The sequence below is a fragment of the Pan troglodytes genome, chromosome 10, assembly GCF_028858775.2.
Source record: "Pan troglodytes isolate AG18354 chromosome 10, NHGRI_mPanTro3-v2.0_pri, whole genome shotgun sequence".
Taxonomy (NCBI): Eukaryota; Metazoa; Chordata; class Mammalia; order Primates; family Hominidae; genus Pan; species Pan troglodytes.
Window position 1 is genome coordinate 22,622,630 of NC_072408.2, and position 19,987 is coordinate 22,642,616.

General features: G+C 36.8%; 1 protein-coding gene across 2 annotated transcripts in view; it reads left to right on the top strand.

The window, feature by feature from the left end:
• PTPRO (protein tyrosine phosphatase receptor type O) overlaps positions 1-19,987 on the top strand; it is a 265,422-nt gene that overhangs the window by 159,478 nt on the left and 85,957 nt on the right. For both annotated transcript variants that reach the window (XM_016923013.4, XM_016923014.4), the window contains exons 3-7: positions 5,803-5,961; positions 7,998-8,150; positions 10,170-10,613; positions 12,458-12,619; positions 17,107-17,303. In XM_016923013.4, the coding sequence (XP_016778502.3) occupies positions 5,803-5,961; positions 7,998-8,150; positions 10,170-10,613; positions 12,458-12,619; positions 17,107-17,303 (1,115 nt within the window). The remainder of the gene's footprint in view (positions 1-5,802; positions 5,962-7,997; positions 8,151-10,169; positions 10,614-12,457; positions 12,620-17,106; positions 17,304-19,987) is intronic.

Consider the following 19,987-nt stretch of genomic DNA (forward strand, 5'->3'; position numbering starts at 1 on the left):
ACATCCAGAACTTTCAAAACTTTCCTATTCATGATCTCTCTTGAATGATTCAAAGATAATTAAGGGGCATAAAATATTGTTCAATTTGAACATGAGTTTTCATTATATGAGACACCTAATGAGGGAAAAAATAATCACACTAAATGTCATTTTTTATGAAAGAAAAAACTGGGAACTTATGCTAGGATTTCTTGTCAAAATAATGCAGTCCATTCTTCTTGTCATCCACTTTTTGCTCCTACCACAAAGCAAAAAGAAAAGCAGAAGCACATTTCCAGACACAAAGCCACAATAGTTCTCTAAGAACCAGAAACAAGATAAAAACTCAAAGCAGGGAAATGGGCTGAAGTAATGGGCCCTCTGTGCTCTGGGTCTGGAAAAGACACTGTCGAGTCTGGGCCCCAGTATAGTCAGAAGGACTGAAATGTTCCATGCTAGACAGGGCACAGAGCCAGCCTCTCTGCTTACAGCAAAGATTCTTCCTGTTTGACAAACAAACAAACAAACAAACAAAAACATACATAAAGACCTGAGGATGCAGGAGACACATATTCATCTTACTACCAAGGTCCAAGGCTAGTTACTCTCTGACTCAGTGAATGAATCTATAGTGATAACCACTATATCATCCACAATATTAAGAATGGCAAAATAATGTCATATGTCTTGCTGTAGACTGGGTGCTTTGGTGGGCTGAGAGGATGCAATGGCTTAATTATTTTTAAAGGGAAGGCATAATAAGAGAGAAATGGGGAGATGAAAAAGCATCAAATGAGCCCAGAGCCTGTGTCTCAAAACACATGAAGAACTTATGCTAAAAAAGATAGATATCAAAACAATGATAACAGTTCAGATTATATTTTAAATAGCAATTTATCAAAAATTTAATTATGTTTATAATGTTCAAGGACAGAAATGTAAGAACCACCTCCAGTTTTTGAAACCAGGGAATTAGTGGAAAAAAAAATTGGCAGAAATAGTGCAGTGCTGTGCCTACAGTTCCACCTAATCAGGAGGCTGAGGCAGGAGGATCCCTTGATTCCAGGAGTTCAAATCAAGGCTGGACAACATGATGAGACCCTATCTCAAAAAAAATTTGCAGAAATAAAATAAAAACATATAGAATAAACATGAATAAATTAAAATTTTTATAAATGAAAACATAATTATTTAAATTAATTTAAAATTTAATGCATCAAACTAGGTAAAATTAATTTGATTGATTAAGTTTAAAGTTTACTAATTGAAAAGCTTCAGTAGATAGGACAAATTCTATACTGATAAAAGTTATAAAGAGCTAGTAAATTGGAAGATAATACCATGCAATTTGCCTCACAATATAGCACAGTGAGGCAATTCACAGGCATGGAAGTGGGAGAGGCTCTAGCTAAGAAGGCTTAAGAATTAATGAAAAAGAAGGAGGGAATGGTGGGCACAATATTTGGAGAGATGATTATGAGAATTTCCAAGACTTGAAGAATGACATGAATTCACAGACTGACAGAGCATTCCAACTAAGTACCTAATAGAGTAATTCAAAACTAAAACTATGCCTAAATATATAATGCTATATTATTGTTATTATATATCATCAGATTACTAAGGCTGAATGAAAATAGATAAATAAGCTTGAAAGGTACAAGAGAAAAAAAGCGACGTATCTACAAAGGAATGACTATTCCACTGACAGAAGTCTTCCCTTCTGCAATAACTGGTGAAAGAAAACAAAAAAACAACATCTTCAAAGTACTGAGGAAAATACCTGTCTACCTAGAATTTTATACCCAGATACATCAAGAATAAACCACATTAAGAATAAAGATAAAATAAAGAAATCTTCTAATATACAAACCCTAGAGAACTTAACACCTATAGCTCTGAGTTAAAGAACTGTTAATAGATAGATTTCAGCAAGAAAAAAGGTGAATCTAGAGGAAAGTCCAGGACACAATTTTAAAAAATGACAATGGGAATATGGTATATGACAAAGATTGTGTTACAAATTAGCAGGAGAAGATGGAAAAAGAACCCCAAAACAGGCAAAAGAATTTAACAATTCTAAGAAAAGGAAAGCTGATTGACCAAAAAACATAAGAAAAAATCATTAATCTCCATGAGCAGGAAATTAAAACAAAGAGATAACATTTCACACACCTCAGAGTGGCAAAAATTAAAAAGACTGATATCAGCGAAAGTTGGAAAATAATATGGAGAAAGAGGAACTATCATACACTGCTAATAGATATGTAAATTGCCCTAATCTATTTCTAATCTAATTAGTAAACTTTCTGAGGCTAGACTATCTGACACAGATGATGTGTAGACCCTTCTATTCAGGATTTTCAACCTAAGGCGACATGCCGCAAACATTTATTGCAGCATTATTTGTAAGAGTGAATGATTAAAAGCAATTACTCTACTAAAAGAATAACAGGTATATTGTGTAGGTTATATAGATGCAAAACGGACACTATAATAAAATTTTTAGACGTTCTTGTATCAAGAGTGATAAATCTTAAAACAATGTTAGGCAATAAAAACAAGCTGCAGGATAGTTATGATAATTTACATAATAATTTAAAACATGAAACAATGTTGGATGCTTACAAATATATAAGTTTAAAAAACATGCATGAGAAGATAAATACCAGATTCAGAGTAATAATTTACTTCTGGTCATGGTGGGAAAAGAATGGGGTTTGGGTAAGTTACAGGGGGGAATTTCAAATATATTTTCTAATACTTTATTTATTTGAAAAATTAAAACATCTGTGGACAAGAAAGTAATGAACAAAGATATTAAGTGATTCACCTTGTCCAACAACTCCATTTCTCTGTCCAGTCCAGGCTGGTCATAAGAAAAAAAGGGAAGTACAATGGAGTGACTGACAGGGCAAGGACTATCAGCTTAGATTAGGATTTAACCTTGTCATCACTGAAATACCTGTGAGTAACTATAGCTCTAGTTCATACCACACCACTTAATTTCTAAAAAGAAAGACAATGAGAGAAGTCACTGGAGAGATAGTAAAATATTTTTAGACTATACGTTTGAGTTCTTCTAAAAACAGTAGTTCTTGAATTGAATACTCCTCAGTGATGCTTAGACAACAACAGGATTTACTGCTGACCTGGGTCATTTACACTGAAGCTGAGGGAAACATAAAACAAACATATAAGCAAGCATTTTAAGACATTCTCTTAGTTTAAAGTTTAAGTAGCTTGTTGCAGGAAAAAAATTGGAAAATAAAATATCTGTTCTCGAATCCTCCTGTCTGTCTTGAATTTCAAAGTTTGACCGTGGCTTTGATGTGCAGACTTCGTGCCTCAGGGCATGAAAGATTGAGTGCCCTTCTAACTTCTCTTTTCAGTAGAAGAAACCCTGATGAGGATGTGAAACAGGACTGCAGCAGTGAAGGAGTTACTGCTCCGTGGCTACTTTTTCTGTCTCCTTTCATTTTAGTTCTCTTAGGGTCAGAATCAATAGCTGGATCTGGTAGACTCCATGGGTTAGTAAATTAGGCTGGGTTGAAAAAAAGAACTTGAAGCAGTTCAAAACTTCTTTGGGAGTTTTGAACTCAAAACAGAGTTTTCAAGGGTTGGTTGATTGGTTGGTTGATTGGTTGACATGGTACGTAAGTGAGTTAGTGAGTTCATTCAGAAATGTTACCTTCATGTAGGAAGACTAGGGATGAGACAAAGATAAAATTCAAATCTTTTAACCAGACTATAGCACATAGTCTACAGTGACAAGATCATAAAATATACCGGAGTCTGAAGGTCTTCCTAACTTTTTTGTAGATGCTGTTTTTCAGAAAACTCCAGGAAAAATCAAAGCATGAACATGTAGCTTCAATTATTTCTGGGTTTCTTAAAGTCAAAAGCAAAGATAGATTAAGAACCTGAGCAACAAAATAAAATACATTCAGCTACAGATTGAGACATACTAGATCCTCAATAGTTATTTATTGAATGAACTAAGTCAAATTTGGAGTTCTCATGTTATTGAAATTGAAATTTTTTAAATGTAAAGTTTAAACTAAGGACATTTCTTTAGGTCAGCCTATAGATGATGTCCAAGAATTCTCTCAATTCTAAAACTGTGAAACAAAAATTTTTTTTTCTGTCAACCTAAAATCATCAAAAGGGTCAGAATCTCATTTAAAGAGAGTTTTATCAAGCACAAAGTGTGAGGCTGGACCACCTGGAAACACCAACTCCAAAAGAATTCAGTCAGTGCTCTGAAGTAGTGAAATTGGGATCTCATTTCTATAGGCAGAAACAGAGAAGATTTTTATCAGGATTACAAAAAAATTATTCATATAAGGATGACACCTGGTTACAGAAATTTCATTGATTATAAGCAGTGTTTCTTTTTGGGGAAGGGTACATTTAACATTTTTTTACACAGAGTGTAATAGTTATTTATAGGTTTTCTGTCATCCAGCCTAAGCAAAGCAGGACAACAAAGGGGGGAAGTTAATCTACAACAAGAGTCATTAATTAAGAAGGCAGGAGATTTTTGTCCCTGACATCATTTAATTCCCTCTAGTCACTGCACAGAACAAGAAAAATGAAGTGAGTTAATCTGTAATTTGAGAACAAAAGTTATAACTATATGTGACTCAGATCACAGTCACATCTTTTGGGGTTCCAACAGCTTTTAAATTTTACTTATGTTCATTTTTCTTTTCTTTTTTTGTTTTTTTTTTTGTTTTTTTTGAGATTTCACTCTTGTTGCCCAGGCTGGAGTGCAATGGCGGGATCTCTGCTCTTGGCAACCTCTGCCTCCCAGGTTCAAGTGATTCTCCTGCCTCAGCCTCCCCAGTAGCTGGGATTACAGGCGCATGTCACCACACCTGGCTAATTTTCTATTTTTAGTAGAGACAGGGTTTCTCCATGTTGGTCAGGCTGGTCTCAAACTCCCGACCTCAGGTGATCCACCCGCCTTGACCTTCCACAATGCTGGAATTACAGGTGACCCCAAACCAAATTATTTAACATATCTTCTTAGTAAAATTCATACAGGTAAAATCTGTTTAATAGCTTCTTTAGAAAGGTGCAAAATGCATTATTTACAAGAATTTTGCAGGAGAGTGGGAGGGGGAGGAGAGGCAGACATATATCGATCATGGATTTTAAAAAATGAGTATTTTTAAAGTTTTCCAGTGAATGAACTACTCAAGCAAAATAGAAATGTTTTCTTTAAATTTCTACAGAAAGAGTGGTTTGATAAACACCACAAAACATATGTTTTACAACATTGGACAGTTTAAAATTTTATACTTCATATGGAAAAATAAGTGCTATGTTCACAGGAAGAAATAAATGATCATATAACTATCATTGGTCTGAGCCAAAATTTATTTTCTGTTACTGGTCTGTTACTGATATCAAATTTCCTTTGCATGAGAAAAAGAAAAATAAACTAGGAATCTGGAGATACAGACTGTCATGTACTTGTTAAATTACCTTGGACAAGTAATTTAGTCTGTGAGTCATCATTATATTTATAGGTGGGATGGAGTTATTAATATTTGCTCTTCCTAGATGTCAGGACTGTTGCAAAAGGAAAAATAAATGTAAAAGTTCTTCAAAAAGCAGAAAGCACCATATAAAATGTACTTTATTAATTACTGCTAAGAACATTCAATTCATGGTTACTGAGGAGTTTAGTGCCCACAGACAGTGAAAATATGTGTGAATTTCTGGTAGGTGTAATCCTTGCTTAATTCAAGTATTGATATCGGCCTTTCTCTCTCCTCTTTCTTTTCCCTTTCTCCATTTACTTCACTTCTGTAGAACCTCTACCTGTAACCAGTGTTTCCATATATGACTATAAACCTTCTCCTGAAACAGGAGTCCTGTTTGAAATACATTATCCAGAAAAATATAACGTTTTCACAAGAGTGAACATTAGCTACTGGGAAGGTAAAGACTTCCGGACAATGCTATATAAAGGTAAGCAGCAAAAGGAAAGCTGAATCAATGATGACCCTCACTTTTTACAAAGCTTTTCCCAAATGATGTTCTCTCTTACTGCAAAGAGGTTTTATAATTCACTATTTGACCTATAAATGAGCCATTAAAAATAATTATTGATTTATGAAAATCGTGTTATGAGGAAGCCTAGAACATCTGGTTCATTACTTGAGAGTCGTGTGTCATGTGTTCAGCATGAGAAATACTCTCATTATTGTCACTTACATGTTACTCTTCCCTAAGGCAGCATGCCTGGTGCAGGAAATAAATTCAGACTTAAGTTTAGAAGCACAAGTAACCGTTTCTTTCTGGGTATGATAGATGGGCATTTCTGGGACTGGGAAGTCAGAGCGGTGCCTTTTGCAAAGTTTCACTTGGAGATGATCCAACATCCTCAAATGCAATGCTGTATGACCAGCTAAATGCATACGTTAACATACAGAAATTAGTTTCGCTTTTTCACTGGCTTGATGGGAACCTTGAGGGGAAGGGAGAGAAAAGAGCCCAGGAGAAGTAATATTTCAAATTACTCAAAGGAACAAAATCAACTTCTCTGGGTGGAAGGGGCTAGAGGGAGAGGGAAGAGAGGGCATTCAGTTTCATTTGGGAGTGAATCCTAGTGATGGAACTTGAATACGCTCAGGACACATCGGGTGGGGGTGGGAGGTAGGTAATGGTATCAGAGTTGGCTGACTGTAACTGGAAACATGTATTGGTGGAAAGAGAAAGTATTGAAGCACACAGAGCATGACATCCAGGAAAATGTCATTTTCACTTGCTGCTTTTACACACTCATTTCTTCAATGGATTTAGTTTTTCTGAGACACTATTTAAAATATATGCAGTGGGGCTGGGAGTGGTGGCTCACGCCTGTAATCCCAGCAGTTTGGGAGGCCGAGGTGGGCAGATCACTTGCGTTCAGGAGTTTGAGACCAGCCTGGCCAACATGGTGAAACACCGTCTCTACTAAAACATACAAAAAATGTAGCCGGGCATGGTGGCGGGCGCCTGTAGTCCCAGATACTCAGGAGGCTGAGGCAGGAGAATCCCTTGAACCCAGGAGGCAGAGGTTGCAGTGAGCCGAAATCACATGACTGCACTCCAGCCTGGGCAACAGAGCAAGGCCCCATCTCAAAATGAATGAATGAATGAATGAATGAAATATATGCAGTGAATTTGGTTTTTTTAAACTTTGAAAAAATCAAAGAAACACAAATTCCACAAAGTATTATGTTCTTTATTTACAATGAAAACAGATAATCTGCAAATTAATGAATGGAAAGTTATTTGTTTATAGATCACATGCAAATATATTTATGAATCATTAAAAAGCAATTACTGAAACTTTTGTTAACAATCATAAATTTTAAAATAATATAATCCCATTCTTAAGTCAATTACTTTTTCAAACTATTTTTAGATTTCAATTCAATAAGTGGTACTTTTAGTTTTGTTCTCTCATTTCTTTTGAGTTGGATTGGATTTTTAGTTTATTGTTATTCTCTTTAAAGTTTTCTAAGTGGAATCCAAACTTTTATTATTTCTTTCTTGGGGCAGGTTCTGTCTGCAAACTGGCAAATAAACCAGTTTTAAATTAGGCTAGTTTTTCTAAATGAAAACTTTTCTTGGAAAATTGCTCTTTTTTTAGGTCATAAGGTGGCAAAATACCTTGGATTTTTATCTTAAAGTAAATGGCCAGTGTAAACTTAACCTCTACAATTTCTTTATATTATCTCCTTCAATTAATACATACCCCAAAAGTTCCTATCATAAAAAGGTTAACTCCAATTGTGTTTGATCTCCTTAGGAATTTTGTCAGAAAAAGCCCTTCAGGATTGAGTCTAAACATTCAACGTTTCATCTCTAGCCTTCTACTAACTCTTTATTACTGACCATAACAGTAGTTGAAGGAAATATTATTTTGTGAATGTTTAGCCATAATTGTTTCAAACTTTCCAGAAGTGTGTGACGTTTAGAAGACCATATTTTTCATGTAATTGATTTTCTCTTCACAGATTTCTTTAAGGGAAAAACAGTATTTAATCACTGGCTGCCAGGAATGTGTTATAGTAATATCACCTTTCAGCTGGTATCTGAGGCAACTTTTAATAAAAGTACCCTTGTTGAGTACAGTGGTGTCAGTCACAAACCCAAACAGCACAGAACTGGTAAGTCTCCTGAAGAATCAAATACAGTGAAAAAAATAATTCAGTTATGTTTTGCTGTATATTTATTTTTTATCCTAAGAAATATTCTGATCCAGAGCAAAGAAAGAAAATATATATGTTTAATAACCTAAAACAGATTTTCTATCAATATAAAAAGAACTGGGCAAAATATTCCATAAGAAAAATCTAAAATATGTCAATGTAATCATAGATTTCTAATCTTTGAATAAAAAGCTACTATACTATTACCAAAGGTTATAATTAACTAACTTACCCAGATCTAGTAGACATCAGTTATTGCTGACAAGTGGCCCTATGGCAGAAAACAGAGTGAAGACATTCTAGTACAGATTATCAGATTATTAAAGGAAAATATTGAAATTCAAATGTATCTAAAACTTGCGGTGCTTGATTTTAGTAGCACCACTAATATGAAGCACTATTGTAGGATGGATGGATAGTTGCATGGATGGATGGATAGATGGATGGGTGGATGGATGGATGGATGGATGGATGGATGGAATAATGAATGGATAAAATAAGCATATATCTACTAAGTACCCATCACCAATATAAGCAAAATCGTATGTGCCTAGTATGCCTGAGTACTCAATAGGAATGCTGGAGAGGACATTCTGATGAGCATCAGGAAGGGATTATGATAGATTACTTCTAAGGTCTTGACAATTTGAAATTCTAAGATGTCATGATTCTTATTCATTAGTCTAAGACCAGGAAACTATTTCAGCTAAATCACTAATTCACCTAATGTCAACAGTTAAGATTCTATTTATGTTTTTCATTATTCAATGTAAGTAGAAAAACATTAATTGAGCACCTTCTACCTGGAAGTTGTTCTCAGTACTGAGACATGAAGACAAAGACTGATGAGACAGGATCCTTGTCCTCAAAAATTGGTACTCATAATACATGAATGGCACTAACACAAGGCAGAATGAGATAAATATTATAACAGAGGTACAAAGTTATTTAACAACACAAAGGAAGGAGAGATAAATTTTTATTAGGAGCTCATGGGGCCTAGCGCGGTGGCTCATGCCTGTAATCCCAGCACTTTAGGAGGCCGAGGCGGGTGGATCACCTGAGGTCAGGAGTTTGAGACCAGCCTAGCCAACGTGGTGAAACCCCATCTCTACTAAAAATACAAATATTAGCCGGGCTTGGTGGCTGGTGCCTGTAATCCCAGCTACTCGGGAGACTGAGGCAGGAGAACTGCTTGAACCCAGGAGGCGGAGGTTGCAGTGAGCCGAGGCCACGTCATTGCACTCTAGCCTGGGCAACAGAGAGAGATACTGTCTCAAAATAAAAATTAACAAAAAGGTTCATGGAAGAGGTGATAATGGAACTGCTATTTGAAGAACAAGTAGAAACTGTTACAGGCAGAGACTACGCAGTGCGTCTTCATAATTTTCTCCCTGTAAGTAAAGTGTGCTTCCATAATTTGTAAACTCATTTTGAGTTTATATGTTTCATTTTAGAGAGGTGAGGAGTGAAGCTATATTTCTAACATGTGTGTTAACATCTCTAAAGGCAACACATGTATGCAACTCTTGTAGGTGCAGCTATGTCACATGGAGTATTTTCATCTTCATAGCTATAAGTACACTATACTTGTTTTGTTTTGTTTTGTTTTGTAATAAAAATCCAGGAACAGAGATACATTTTTTTGTAAGTGGAATTACGATAAACTGAAAAATATTTATATACTCTGCTTTTAGAAGTGGTTGAATTACCACTTCAACAAGCATAATATTGCAAGTTAATATATTTGAAGTGTGACTAGTGGTATGTTAATAGGTATACATCATCCACAAAATGTTAGAAGTATGTATACGGAAAAAAACACAGCTTATCTTGATGTAAATTTGTCTGTGTATCAGAAGTAAAATTAAATTCCACTTTTAAAAATCTGCTTGTGTACCTGACTCATTAAGAGATTAAGTATTCACTCTAATTGAATTAAAAATTACTTGAAAATGAAAATTCTCTCTCTTACAGCCCCTTATCCACCTCAAAATATTTCCGTTCGTATCGTAAACTTGAACAAAAACAACTGGGAAGAACAGAGTGGCAATTTCCCAGAAGAATCCTTCATGAGATCACAAGATACAATAGGAAAAGAAAAACTCTTCCATTTTACAGAAGAAACCCCTGAAATTCTCTCGGGCAACATTTCTTCCGGTTGGCCTGATTTTAATAGCAGTGACTATGAAACTACGTCTCAGCCATATTGGTGGGACAGTGCATCTGCAGCTCCTGAAAGTGAAGATGAATTTGTCAGCGTACTTCCCATGGAATACGAAAATAACAGTACACTCAGTGAGACAGAGAAGTCAACATCAGGCTCTTTCTCCTTTTTCCCTGTGCAAATGATATTGACCTGGTTACCACCCAAACCACCCACTGCTTTTGATGGGTTCCATATCCATATTGAACGAGAAGGTAAAGCAGTAGGAAATCAGAGGAAATAAGAACTGATACAAAGGAAGGGGAATTGAAATGTTTTTAAATTTGAGTTTAGAAAGACTGATCATAGACAGTTATTGGTCAAAGAATAATGGTAATGAAAGGGGAGAATTTAATTGAGTATCCAATGCAGACTGAGAGCAGAAAACCCAAATGAATAGACTGGATAAGAATCAGAAGGTTTGGGTGATTCACAAGTTGTAAGAACTGCCAACTGTATACATTTGACGGCCCGCTATTTCTCATGTCTCAGAACAATGAGGAAAACATCATATTTGGAAATATTTTGAATTAAAGATCTAACTATCCCAGAATATTACAACATATCCTAGAGAAGTTTTCTGTTTTCTCATATGCAAATTTTTAAACATGGCAGCAAAGTAATACTTATGAAAACATTACTACTTCCTCAAGAATATGAGGCATGTGTCCTGCTAACCAGCCACTCTTGTTCCCTTTAGGGTGCGCCCCTCTAGAAAAAGCACCACAGTTTTCCAAAGAGAAGCTGATAGTAAAATGGAAAATACACAGCTGCTGACATTTCCATATAGCTACTATATTATATTTTGCATTGACTAACTCAGCATCTGAGGTTCATTCTTTATATTTTAGCCACTAACTTAGGAAAGTAGAGCCATGACTTTCAACAAGTTTGGGTCATGATACCTATCTCAATTGTTGTTTGGTAGATTTTTATGGTTATTTGTTGTTTGTTTAGTTTTTACAGTAATATACTTCATTTTCCATTTTCTGATCTAGTAGTTTGAGTGGCAGAGGTTATAATTTGTAAAAATTTGAAGTTACAGTGATAGCCTTATTTTTAGGGTGAGAGTTTAAGGCCCATGTAGTCTCATATACTGACATATTGTTTACTCCTATTTTACTTAATAGCATGAGATACAAAATCTGTGGATTCTTCTATACAAGATGATACAGCATTCAACCATACCCAAATATTACATAAAATGAAAATTCTTAATTATTTGAGTCAAAAGTCATTTTCCTGGAATTTCCTATTTTTTTTAAAGTTTCCTTAATCTATCATTTATTTTTCTGTTCCTAAATATGTTCCTATGGCAAATAGGATCTTGTCATTACAAAAACTTTTTACTGCCTCTTCTCATGAAGGTTCTATTATGCATTTATCTGACTCAATGTCTTCTTTTGAAGGCTGTTGTAGTCACCAACTGATGATAATGACTTCAAATGAAGTAATAAGCAGCAGAGGATGGATGGACTGTGAAGCAATGTGAAATAATTCTTTCTTTAAGAAGATCTGAAAGCAAATGGATAAAGGAAAAATATTACCATGATTATTATTTTTTTAATTTTACTTTAAGTTCAGGGGTACATCAGAAAATATACCTTAAAAATTAGATGTATTTTAAATAAATGTTAAAGCACTTCTGGATAGTTAATACTACCACAAAGAACTTACAAGATATTTGATCCTGGTTATTTTTTAGCCCTTACCTCGTGATGAGAAAGCCAACAATTGTTAACTTTTCCTGATTATCTACTTCTATTTTGTACACATAATTTTTTTGGGTAGGAGTACATAAAGATACACAGTGTAGACCCATCCCTAGTTTTATTGATTTGAATGCCGTATTTGAGTTTTGTTATTTGGAAGATTGTAAAAATACTGAACTCTTATTTATTATTCTTTAATGTTACCTTTAGTTTAGAGGTGTAATTGAACTTGACAAAAGGAGGGAGCATTTAAAATACCTAATTTTTTTTCATTAATCGACTTGTCTATACCCAGGGCCTTTCCAGGTGTCTATTCATGTGTCTTCTCTTTTTTATATATGATTTAGAGAACTTTACTGAATATTTGATGCTGGATGAAGAAGCACATGAATTTGTTGCAGAACTGAAGGAACCTGGGAAATATAAGTTATCTGTGACAACCTTTAGTTCCTCAGGATCTTGTGAAACTCGAAAAAGTCAGTCAGCAAAATCACTCAGCTTTTATATCAGTAAGTAACAAAGAGATCATTTTACACTTACTGGGGAGCTAGAACAATGGAACTGGTGGGATTAATGATGCTCAGATGTCAATTATTCACAAACCTTAGGGATGTTGAGAAGTCTTCAAGATCAGGAGAGGCTGAGATCCACAAGCTTTGGATAGCAGAGGAAATGGAGGCTTGTTTAATAGTAGCAATCCTATCCAGGGGTTTAACTTGAGGATTTTTTTACTATTGTGATAATTGAACATTTATTAAACTGACCTTTCACATTCGCCATAACAAAGCCTCCAAGGATGTGGACATACAGTTTGGGAAATACGACATCTGTTTGAGCCCATAATGAAATGATATTATAGGACTGTGAAAAATCTCATTAGAGTATTGAGCTTGTGAGGCTCAAAAGAAAGACAAAGATTCAAGTGTGGGTACACCCCAATGGTCTCCATAAAACGGGTGGAAAAAGTCATAGCTAGAGCGAACTGAAAGTCCCAGTGTCAAGTCCTAGGGTGGCCTCTACCATTCCATAAGGGTAACAGCACAGCAAAAGCTAGCCTCTGAGGGTTGCAAAAACAGTGCCTGCCTCTATAACGTGTTTAGCTAAACTGACTATGTTTACTGGAATTATAGAGGTCAAAAATCAGTAACCTACCCTATCAGGAGTTATATGTGCCTCCGATAAGTAGAAAGAAAAACCAGAAGGCAAAGAATAAAAATTGCTTTCAGAAAAGGATAACCACCACATATCCTATTGCCATCTGGAAAGGCAAATACCACCTTTCGTTGAAGGATGGATGAGAGTAGAAGAGGAGCTCAGTTTATGTAGCAGCTTAAAAATGTTGAAAATATCCCATATAATATTTTTACTTAAAAGAAAACCCAAAAATGTCACCTCTGGCAAAAGAAAGGCCTTAAAGATTTATCAGATGCATAGAAAGGGTATTCCCAACTGCCTTGTGTGTCTTTCAAGTGTGAGAGACCTTGGACATGTGATTACTTAAGAAAGAGGACAAAGTCGAGTATTTCATTCTTCCCATAAGACTAAAAATGCCTCACTTACCAAATAGTTTCTTTCTGCACCAGTACAGATCCACCGCACATGTGAACAGCCTCCACGAAAACTCCACGACAATTCTGGTCTTTCTGACTTTTCTCTTCTCTGAATTCCTATTCTGTCTCATAGTAGACAGCACAAAACACATAACTTATTAGTGTGTGGTATTTTTCTAGATTTATTTTATGTACATCTTGCTTCTCATGTCAAGTTGTAAAATCCCAGGCCGGAGTTATACTGTTTGCATATTTATTCATTCTTTTGTACATTCAAGAAATATTTATGGAACCACTTATATCTTTCATGCACTCTGCTCTATTCTTAGAGTATCTAAAGTGACTAGTGCCATTGAGAATATGTCGGAATTGCTCAAAAATGCAATTACTTTGAAGAGATGCATCTTAATATTTATCTAGAAAAATATAGGCTCCTAGAAGTTTTGTTTTTTCTCTGTTGCTAAAATAATGACTTTTTAAGGAGATTCTGTTCTGTGGTAATGAGCTATTCAGATGTACCATGTATACTTCTTTGGCTTAAAAAATGGATACCGCAGACATAAATACTTACACCTAACTGAGTAAATGAGCAAAAATTAGGGTGGCTTACGTTTGCTCAGCATAATGTAGTCACACACCAGCTAAAGTATATTTGCAGCCTGTTTTTCCTGACCAAACTGTTTCACATATTCTGGTGTTGAGCTGTTACATTACAATTTATTATATGTTTATGTCGTTGCATTATAATTTACATTTATGTAGCTTTGAATGCCTTCCCAGAGATGAGAATTCAGGTAGGAATTTGCACTAGACTGCCAATAGCCTTATGAAGAAAACACTTTTATTACCCCCATTTTTCACATTAAAATACATACTGAATCGCAGAAATTTCAGTGACTTCCCCAAGTGTCAAAATTAAGATTATAACTCAGGAATATTTGATAACAAAACCCATTTTCATTTAGCCTGCAATGACGCATGTCCTTGGGTTGATTATCAAGTCAGTCATAAGGTAAAACTATTAAATAATTGAATTTGTTTTGCTTACTCCAACCTTCGCCCTCTGTGCCCCCACTACACTAGTACTCTTCAGAACAGTAGTAACACTTCACGTTTATGTAGTTCTCTAACACATATTATCTCATTTGATCCCAACAACAACCTTATGAGGTAAATTAATCAGATTTTCAAAAGCAATGACTCAAGAGACAGGAGGTCTGGGTTAGGTCACAAGCACTTACTAGCTCTATGACTTCAGGCAGCTTGTTTGTATCTCTGGGCCTCAGTTTCCTCATCAGCAAATGTGTTAGTCCATATTTACACTACTATAAAGAACTACTAGAGACTGAGTAATTTACAAAGGAAAGAGGTTTAATTGACTCACAGTTCTGCATGGCCAGGGAGGTCTCAGGAAACTTACAATCATGGCAGAAGACGAAGGGGAAGCAAGCACCTTATTCAGAGGGTGGCAGGACAGAGAGAGAGAGCAGGGGAAACTGCCACTTTTAAACCATCAGATCTCATGAGAACTCCCTCATTGTCTTGAGAACAGCATAGGGGAAACCACCTCCATGATCCAATTACCTCCCATCAGGTCCCTCCCTCGACAAGTGGGGATTACAATTCGAGATGATATTTGAGTGGGGACACGGAGCCAAACCATATCAGCAAAATAAAGCAGTGGATCTCTAAAGTTCTCTTCAATTCTAAAATTCCATGATTTATCCATTTCACAGATGCAATGACTGAGATTCAGAGAGGTTAACTCATTTGTCCAAAGTTGCACCACTAATAATGACCAAACTGAGTCTTAGTGCAATTATAGTATCTCCAAATTTTTACTATTTCATAGTGCTCCAGGAAGTCTCATGCAGGGTTGAGAGCATGGATTTTGGAATCAGACTTCCTGTGTGTGAATCCTAGCTCAACTTACTCTATCTCTACCTCAGTTTTCACATCTGAAAAGTGAGATTTAATAAAAGTACTTATTTCATTGGCTTGTTATAAAAGTTAAAGGGGCCAGGCACGGTGGCTCACACCTATAACCCCAGCGCTTAGGGAGGACAAGGCGGGCGGATCACCTGAGGTCAGGAGTTCAAGACTAGCCTGGCCAACATGGTGAAAACTTCTCTCTACTAAAAGTACAAATATTAGCCAGGCGTAGTGGTGGGCACCTGTAATCCCAGCTACTCGGGAGGCTGAGGCAGGAGAATCGCTTGAACTCAGGAGGTGGAGGTTGCAGTGAGCCTAGATAAGGCTGCACTCCAGCCTGGGTGACAGAGTGAGACTCCATCTCAAAATAAATAAATAAATAAATAAATAAATATAAAGGAATGAAATACGTAACACGTAAAAACTTAAAGAAGGTTATATGCTAAAAAACAGTTTACATGCTGAAAAGCAGTTTATATGTGAGCGTCCGTGTTTTAAGCTCAACCACTACTGTGATGTCCTAGACATCTTCCCAAGAGAACTACGGTAGCATCCTTGTGTCTGTGGTGTCACTGACCTGCCAGGAACAAACATAAATACACAATGGGTTCCATATCTCTTTACTATAATTAATATAATTTTGTATTATCATTTCCCTTGCACCATTTACACCAAACCTTAGTCTGTCCTCCCCAGTAGAGCCACTTGCTCCTTTTCCTCTCCTGGGTCTCAGCTTAGGAATACAGCATCAAATTAAGGAGCTGAGAATGCATCCTAAGCAAATAAATGGAAGTTTCACATTTGCATTTCAGCAGGGAATTTCTGTAGATAGTAATCACCTTAAGATGTCTTGAGTCCTTACTAGGTGTCAGGCACTGTGTTAAGAACCACTTTAGGAACATAAGAGAACAAAGCTAAGGATGGGCACTTCTATGGAGACATTTTATGGTAAGGATCCTGTTGTGTTCCTCAAATTATCACCCAGGTTTTAGCCAGCTTCTTTAATTGAGCCAGCCTGTTGTGTGTTTCTTCTCTAATATAATCACAGCCTGCCTTTTCGTTCTCACTGTTGCCAAATTCAAATGTTTGCACAAGATAGTAGTCGAGGCTGATTTGAATCTCAAAGTAATTATTCCTAGAGATCAAAGATCCTAGTAGCAAAGGAATAATAAACCCTGATGAAATGCCACACTGCCACGCTCACTCTTTGTTAAAAGAGAAGTAAGTTTTCTCTGGTGAAGAATTTACCAGAATACTCTCACATGCACACGATGATTGAAGTGGCGCTTTTGTTTCTGCTGTTATTGCCGAGGCTGCTGTTTAGATCAAGGTGAGGTCAAGGAGTAGAGGGTTGCAGCTGGGCAGAAGACCTGAAGAGTTGCCAGTCCGACCGCCAATCTTTCTTTGAATCTCATTGTAAGGGCAAAAAGAAAACATGATTTTTTAAACCAGAATCTTTTATCTCAATCAGTGTAACGTGCAGCCTCCCCTGTGTTCCAATTTGAAATGTGCAGGTCCTTCAGGAGAGTGGATTGAAGAACTGACCGAGAAGCCGCAGCACGTGAGTGTCCACGTTTTAAGCTCAACCACTGCCTTGATGTCCTGGACATCTTCCCAAGAGAACTACAACAGCACCATTGTGTCTGTGGTGTCGCTGACCTGCCAGAAACAAAAGGAGAGCCAGAGGCTTGAAAAGCAGTACTGCACTCAGGTAAAGGAGAGGAAATGAGGATGGGCTCGCCAGTCCCTCCTGAGCACAACCTTACAGGGCAATGCCAAGGAGGCAATTGCAGGAAGCCAGGCTGAGGTCTGCTGGGATGGGTGTGTTCTATGACTGTTCCCAAGAGCCAGAGGGGCCAGAAATGACTGGCAATGGCTTTTTGATGGCACTGTCATCTCCCTTTCTCTTCAGAGGAGGGTCATGTTCTTTTTCATTCATTATTCAAGGGAATTTGCTGAGCATCTATGATGTGCCAGGTACTAAGATAGATGTTAGAAATTTTTAAACATCCTGCTCTTGCAGAGCTTGTAATCTAATGAGAACAATAGATAAGTGAACATATAATGACTGCACTGTATGGAATAAGGCCTCAGCTTAAAATGAATGATAAGAGTTCAGAGGAGTTCACGGAAGAAGGAGCTAAGCGTGAGTAACATGGATGAAGGGGAAAGAGGATTTGGAAACTGGTTGGAAAAAACATCACAGAGCAGGAGACAACCAAGCAGAGGGTTGGAGGGTTTTTTGTTTGTTTGTTTGTTTGTTTGTTTGTTTTACTTTTTTCCATTCTTTTAATTTTCATTTTTACTGTAAAAGTAACGCATTCTTGCTGAAAAAAAAAAAACTTAAAAATGTAAAGAATATAAAGTAGGCTGGGTGTGGGGGCTTACACCTTTAATCCCAGCACTTTGGAAGGCCTAGGCGGGTGGATCACCTGAGGTCAGGAGTTCGAGACCAGCCTGGCCAACATGGTGAAAACTCATCTCTACTAAAAATACAAAAATTAGCCAGGCGTGGTGGCACGTGCCTGTAATCCCAGCTACTCGGGAAGCTGAGGCAAGAGAATCACTTGAACCCGGGAGGTGGGGGTTGCAGTGAGCCGAGATCCCACCACTGTACTCCAGCCTGGGCAACAGAGTGAGACTCCGTCTCAAAGAAAAAGAAAAAAAAAAAGAATATAAAGTAAAAAACTACCCCCTTACCAGTCACAACTGAAAAGAGCTTTGAAGAATATGTGGGAGACAGCTGTGCACAGAGGAGTGAGGGGCAGGCAGAGACGGTGTGCAACTCAGTAGTCCTGTGAGTGGCTAGCAGAAGGAATGCATATGCCAGACCAAACCATAGTGAAACCGTGCAACTGGAGCCCAGAGTGGACCTTGCTCTCAAATGCCCTGAGAACCTGGGGCCCAGTCCTATATTTCTAAATTCTGGCCTTATGTTTTTACAAGGTCAAATGTGGTGGTTCTTGGTGTCTTACAAACACATTTTCTTCCCTAAAGGCAAAAGTAAAAAAATAATTATCAATTCGTGTGGAGTACGTTGGAAATGTAATGCACAGAAAAGATGTTTGCCGTATGAGAGCAATTTGGGATGTTTCCATTCCTCCCAGGAAAATTAAGCATTTAATGAAATTCAAACAATGATAAATTGTAAATCGATAAGATGAATTCAGGAATCGTGTTCTTTGGAGCACTAGAAAGCCGTAGAATGCTTGAGAATGAGGTGCCCCTTGAGTTGAATTAAATTAAGGAATAAATATGCTAAACCGATTAACTAGTAATCACAGTTCATTGTGTAACTTATTAGCTTCCTTTCCTGAGCATACCCAAGATGACTGACTCATTACATTGACAGAAAAACGTGTTTTCCCCTACAGACCTTGACCTAGAACTCAACTGCTTCAAGGTACATTTCTCCCCTTGCCCTACTTAATGTACACATTATATATCTTTCACATAAGAATACAAAGGCTAAAGGTAGAGATAGATATTGTAAATTATCAATGAGCCAGAAAAGACTAGTCCAAATGTACTTTTACAATATCTTCTCAAAATGCAAATAGGAAAACAGAACATGAAATGTCCTATTCAGGATTATAAGCAAGAAGACCAATATTTAAAGGGGAGTGCAGGAAAGAGACCACCATGCTAGACATCATCTCAGTTACCACAAGACCTTTTTGAGATTTGTATAATATCATACCACTGTAGTCCATTATGCCACTAAATAAATGTGTAGAAAAGCACCAATGGAAAGAAGATTACATAAAGTGGAAATAAGACCATCTCAGGCTCAAAGGAACCTACACTATCATCTAGTTCAACCCTATTATTTAAGAGTCCATCATATACAGGTGCAGTGGCTCATGCCTGTAATCCCAGCACTTTGGGAAGCTAAGGTGGGCAGATCACTTGAGCTCAGAAGTTTGAGACCAGCCTGGGTAACATAGTGAAACTCTGTCTCCACACAAAAAAAAAAAAAAAAAAAATTGCCTATCATATTCTTACTTCGATTAGCTATGCTGTCCAGTACATTTTTCTCCTTATTCCTTTAGCTGAAGAGGAATAAAACTGGTATCCAGTTGGAGGGACATTGGACTCAACTAAATTCTCAGGAATGAAGATTAAGACAGTCAGGAAAAATATTGGGATGCTAAATGAGTGGAAATTAAGGGGGAGCAGAGTGTGGAAGTGTTTTGTAAAAAATAAAACACATTACTTAACATGCAGAATGCAGAGGCATTCCACTTTTCCTCCTCCAACACACACCCAAGGAGGTCCAGGAGAAATAAAAAGGCATGGAGAAACATAGAAGTGTAAATATAGGTTAGCAGCTCAGTAAATATTCAGAAATTGGGGAGGATGGAAATTAGTGTTTTTAATTTATTACCAAGTCAG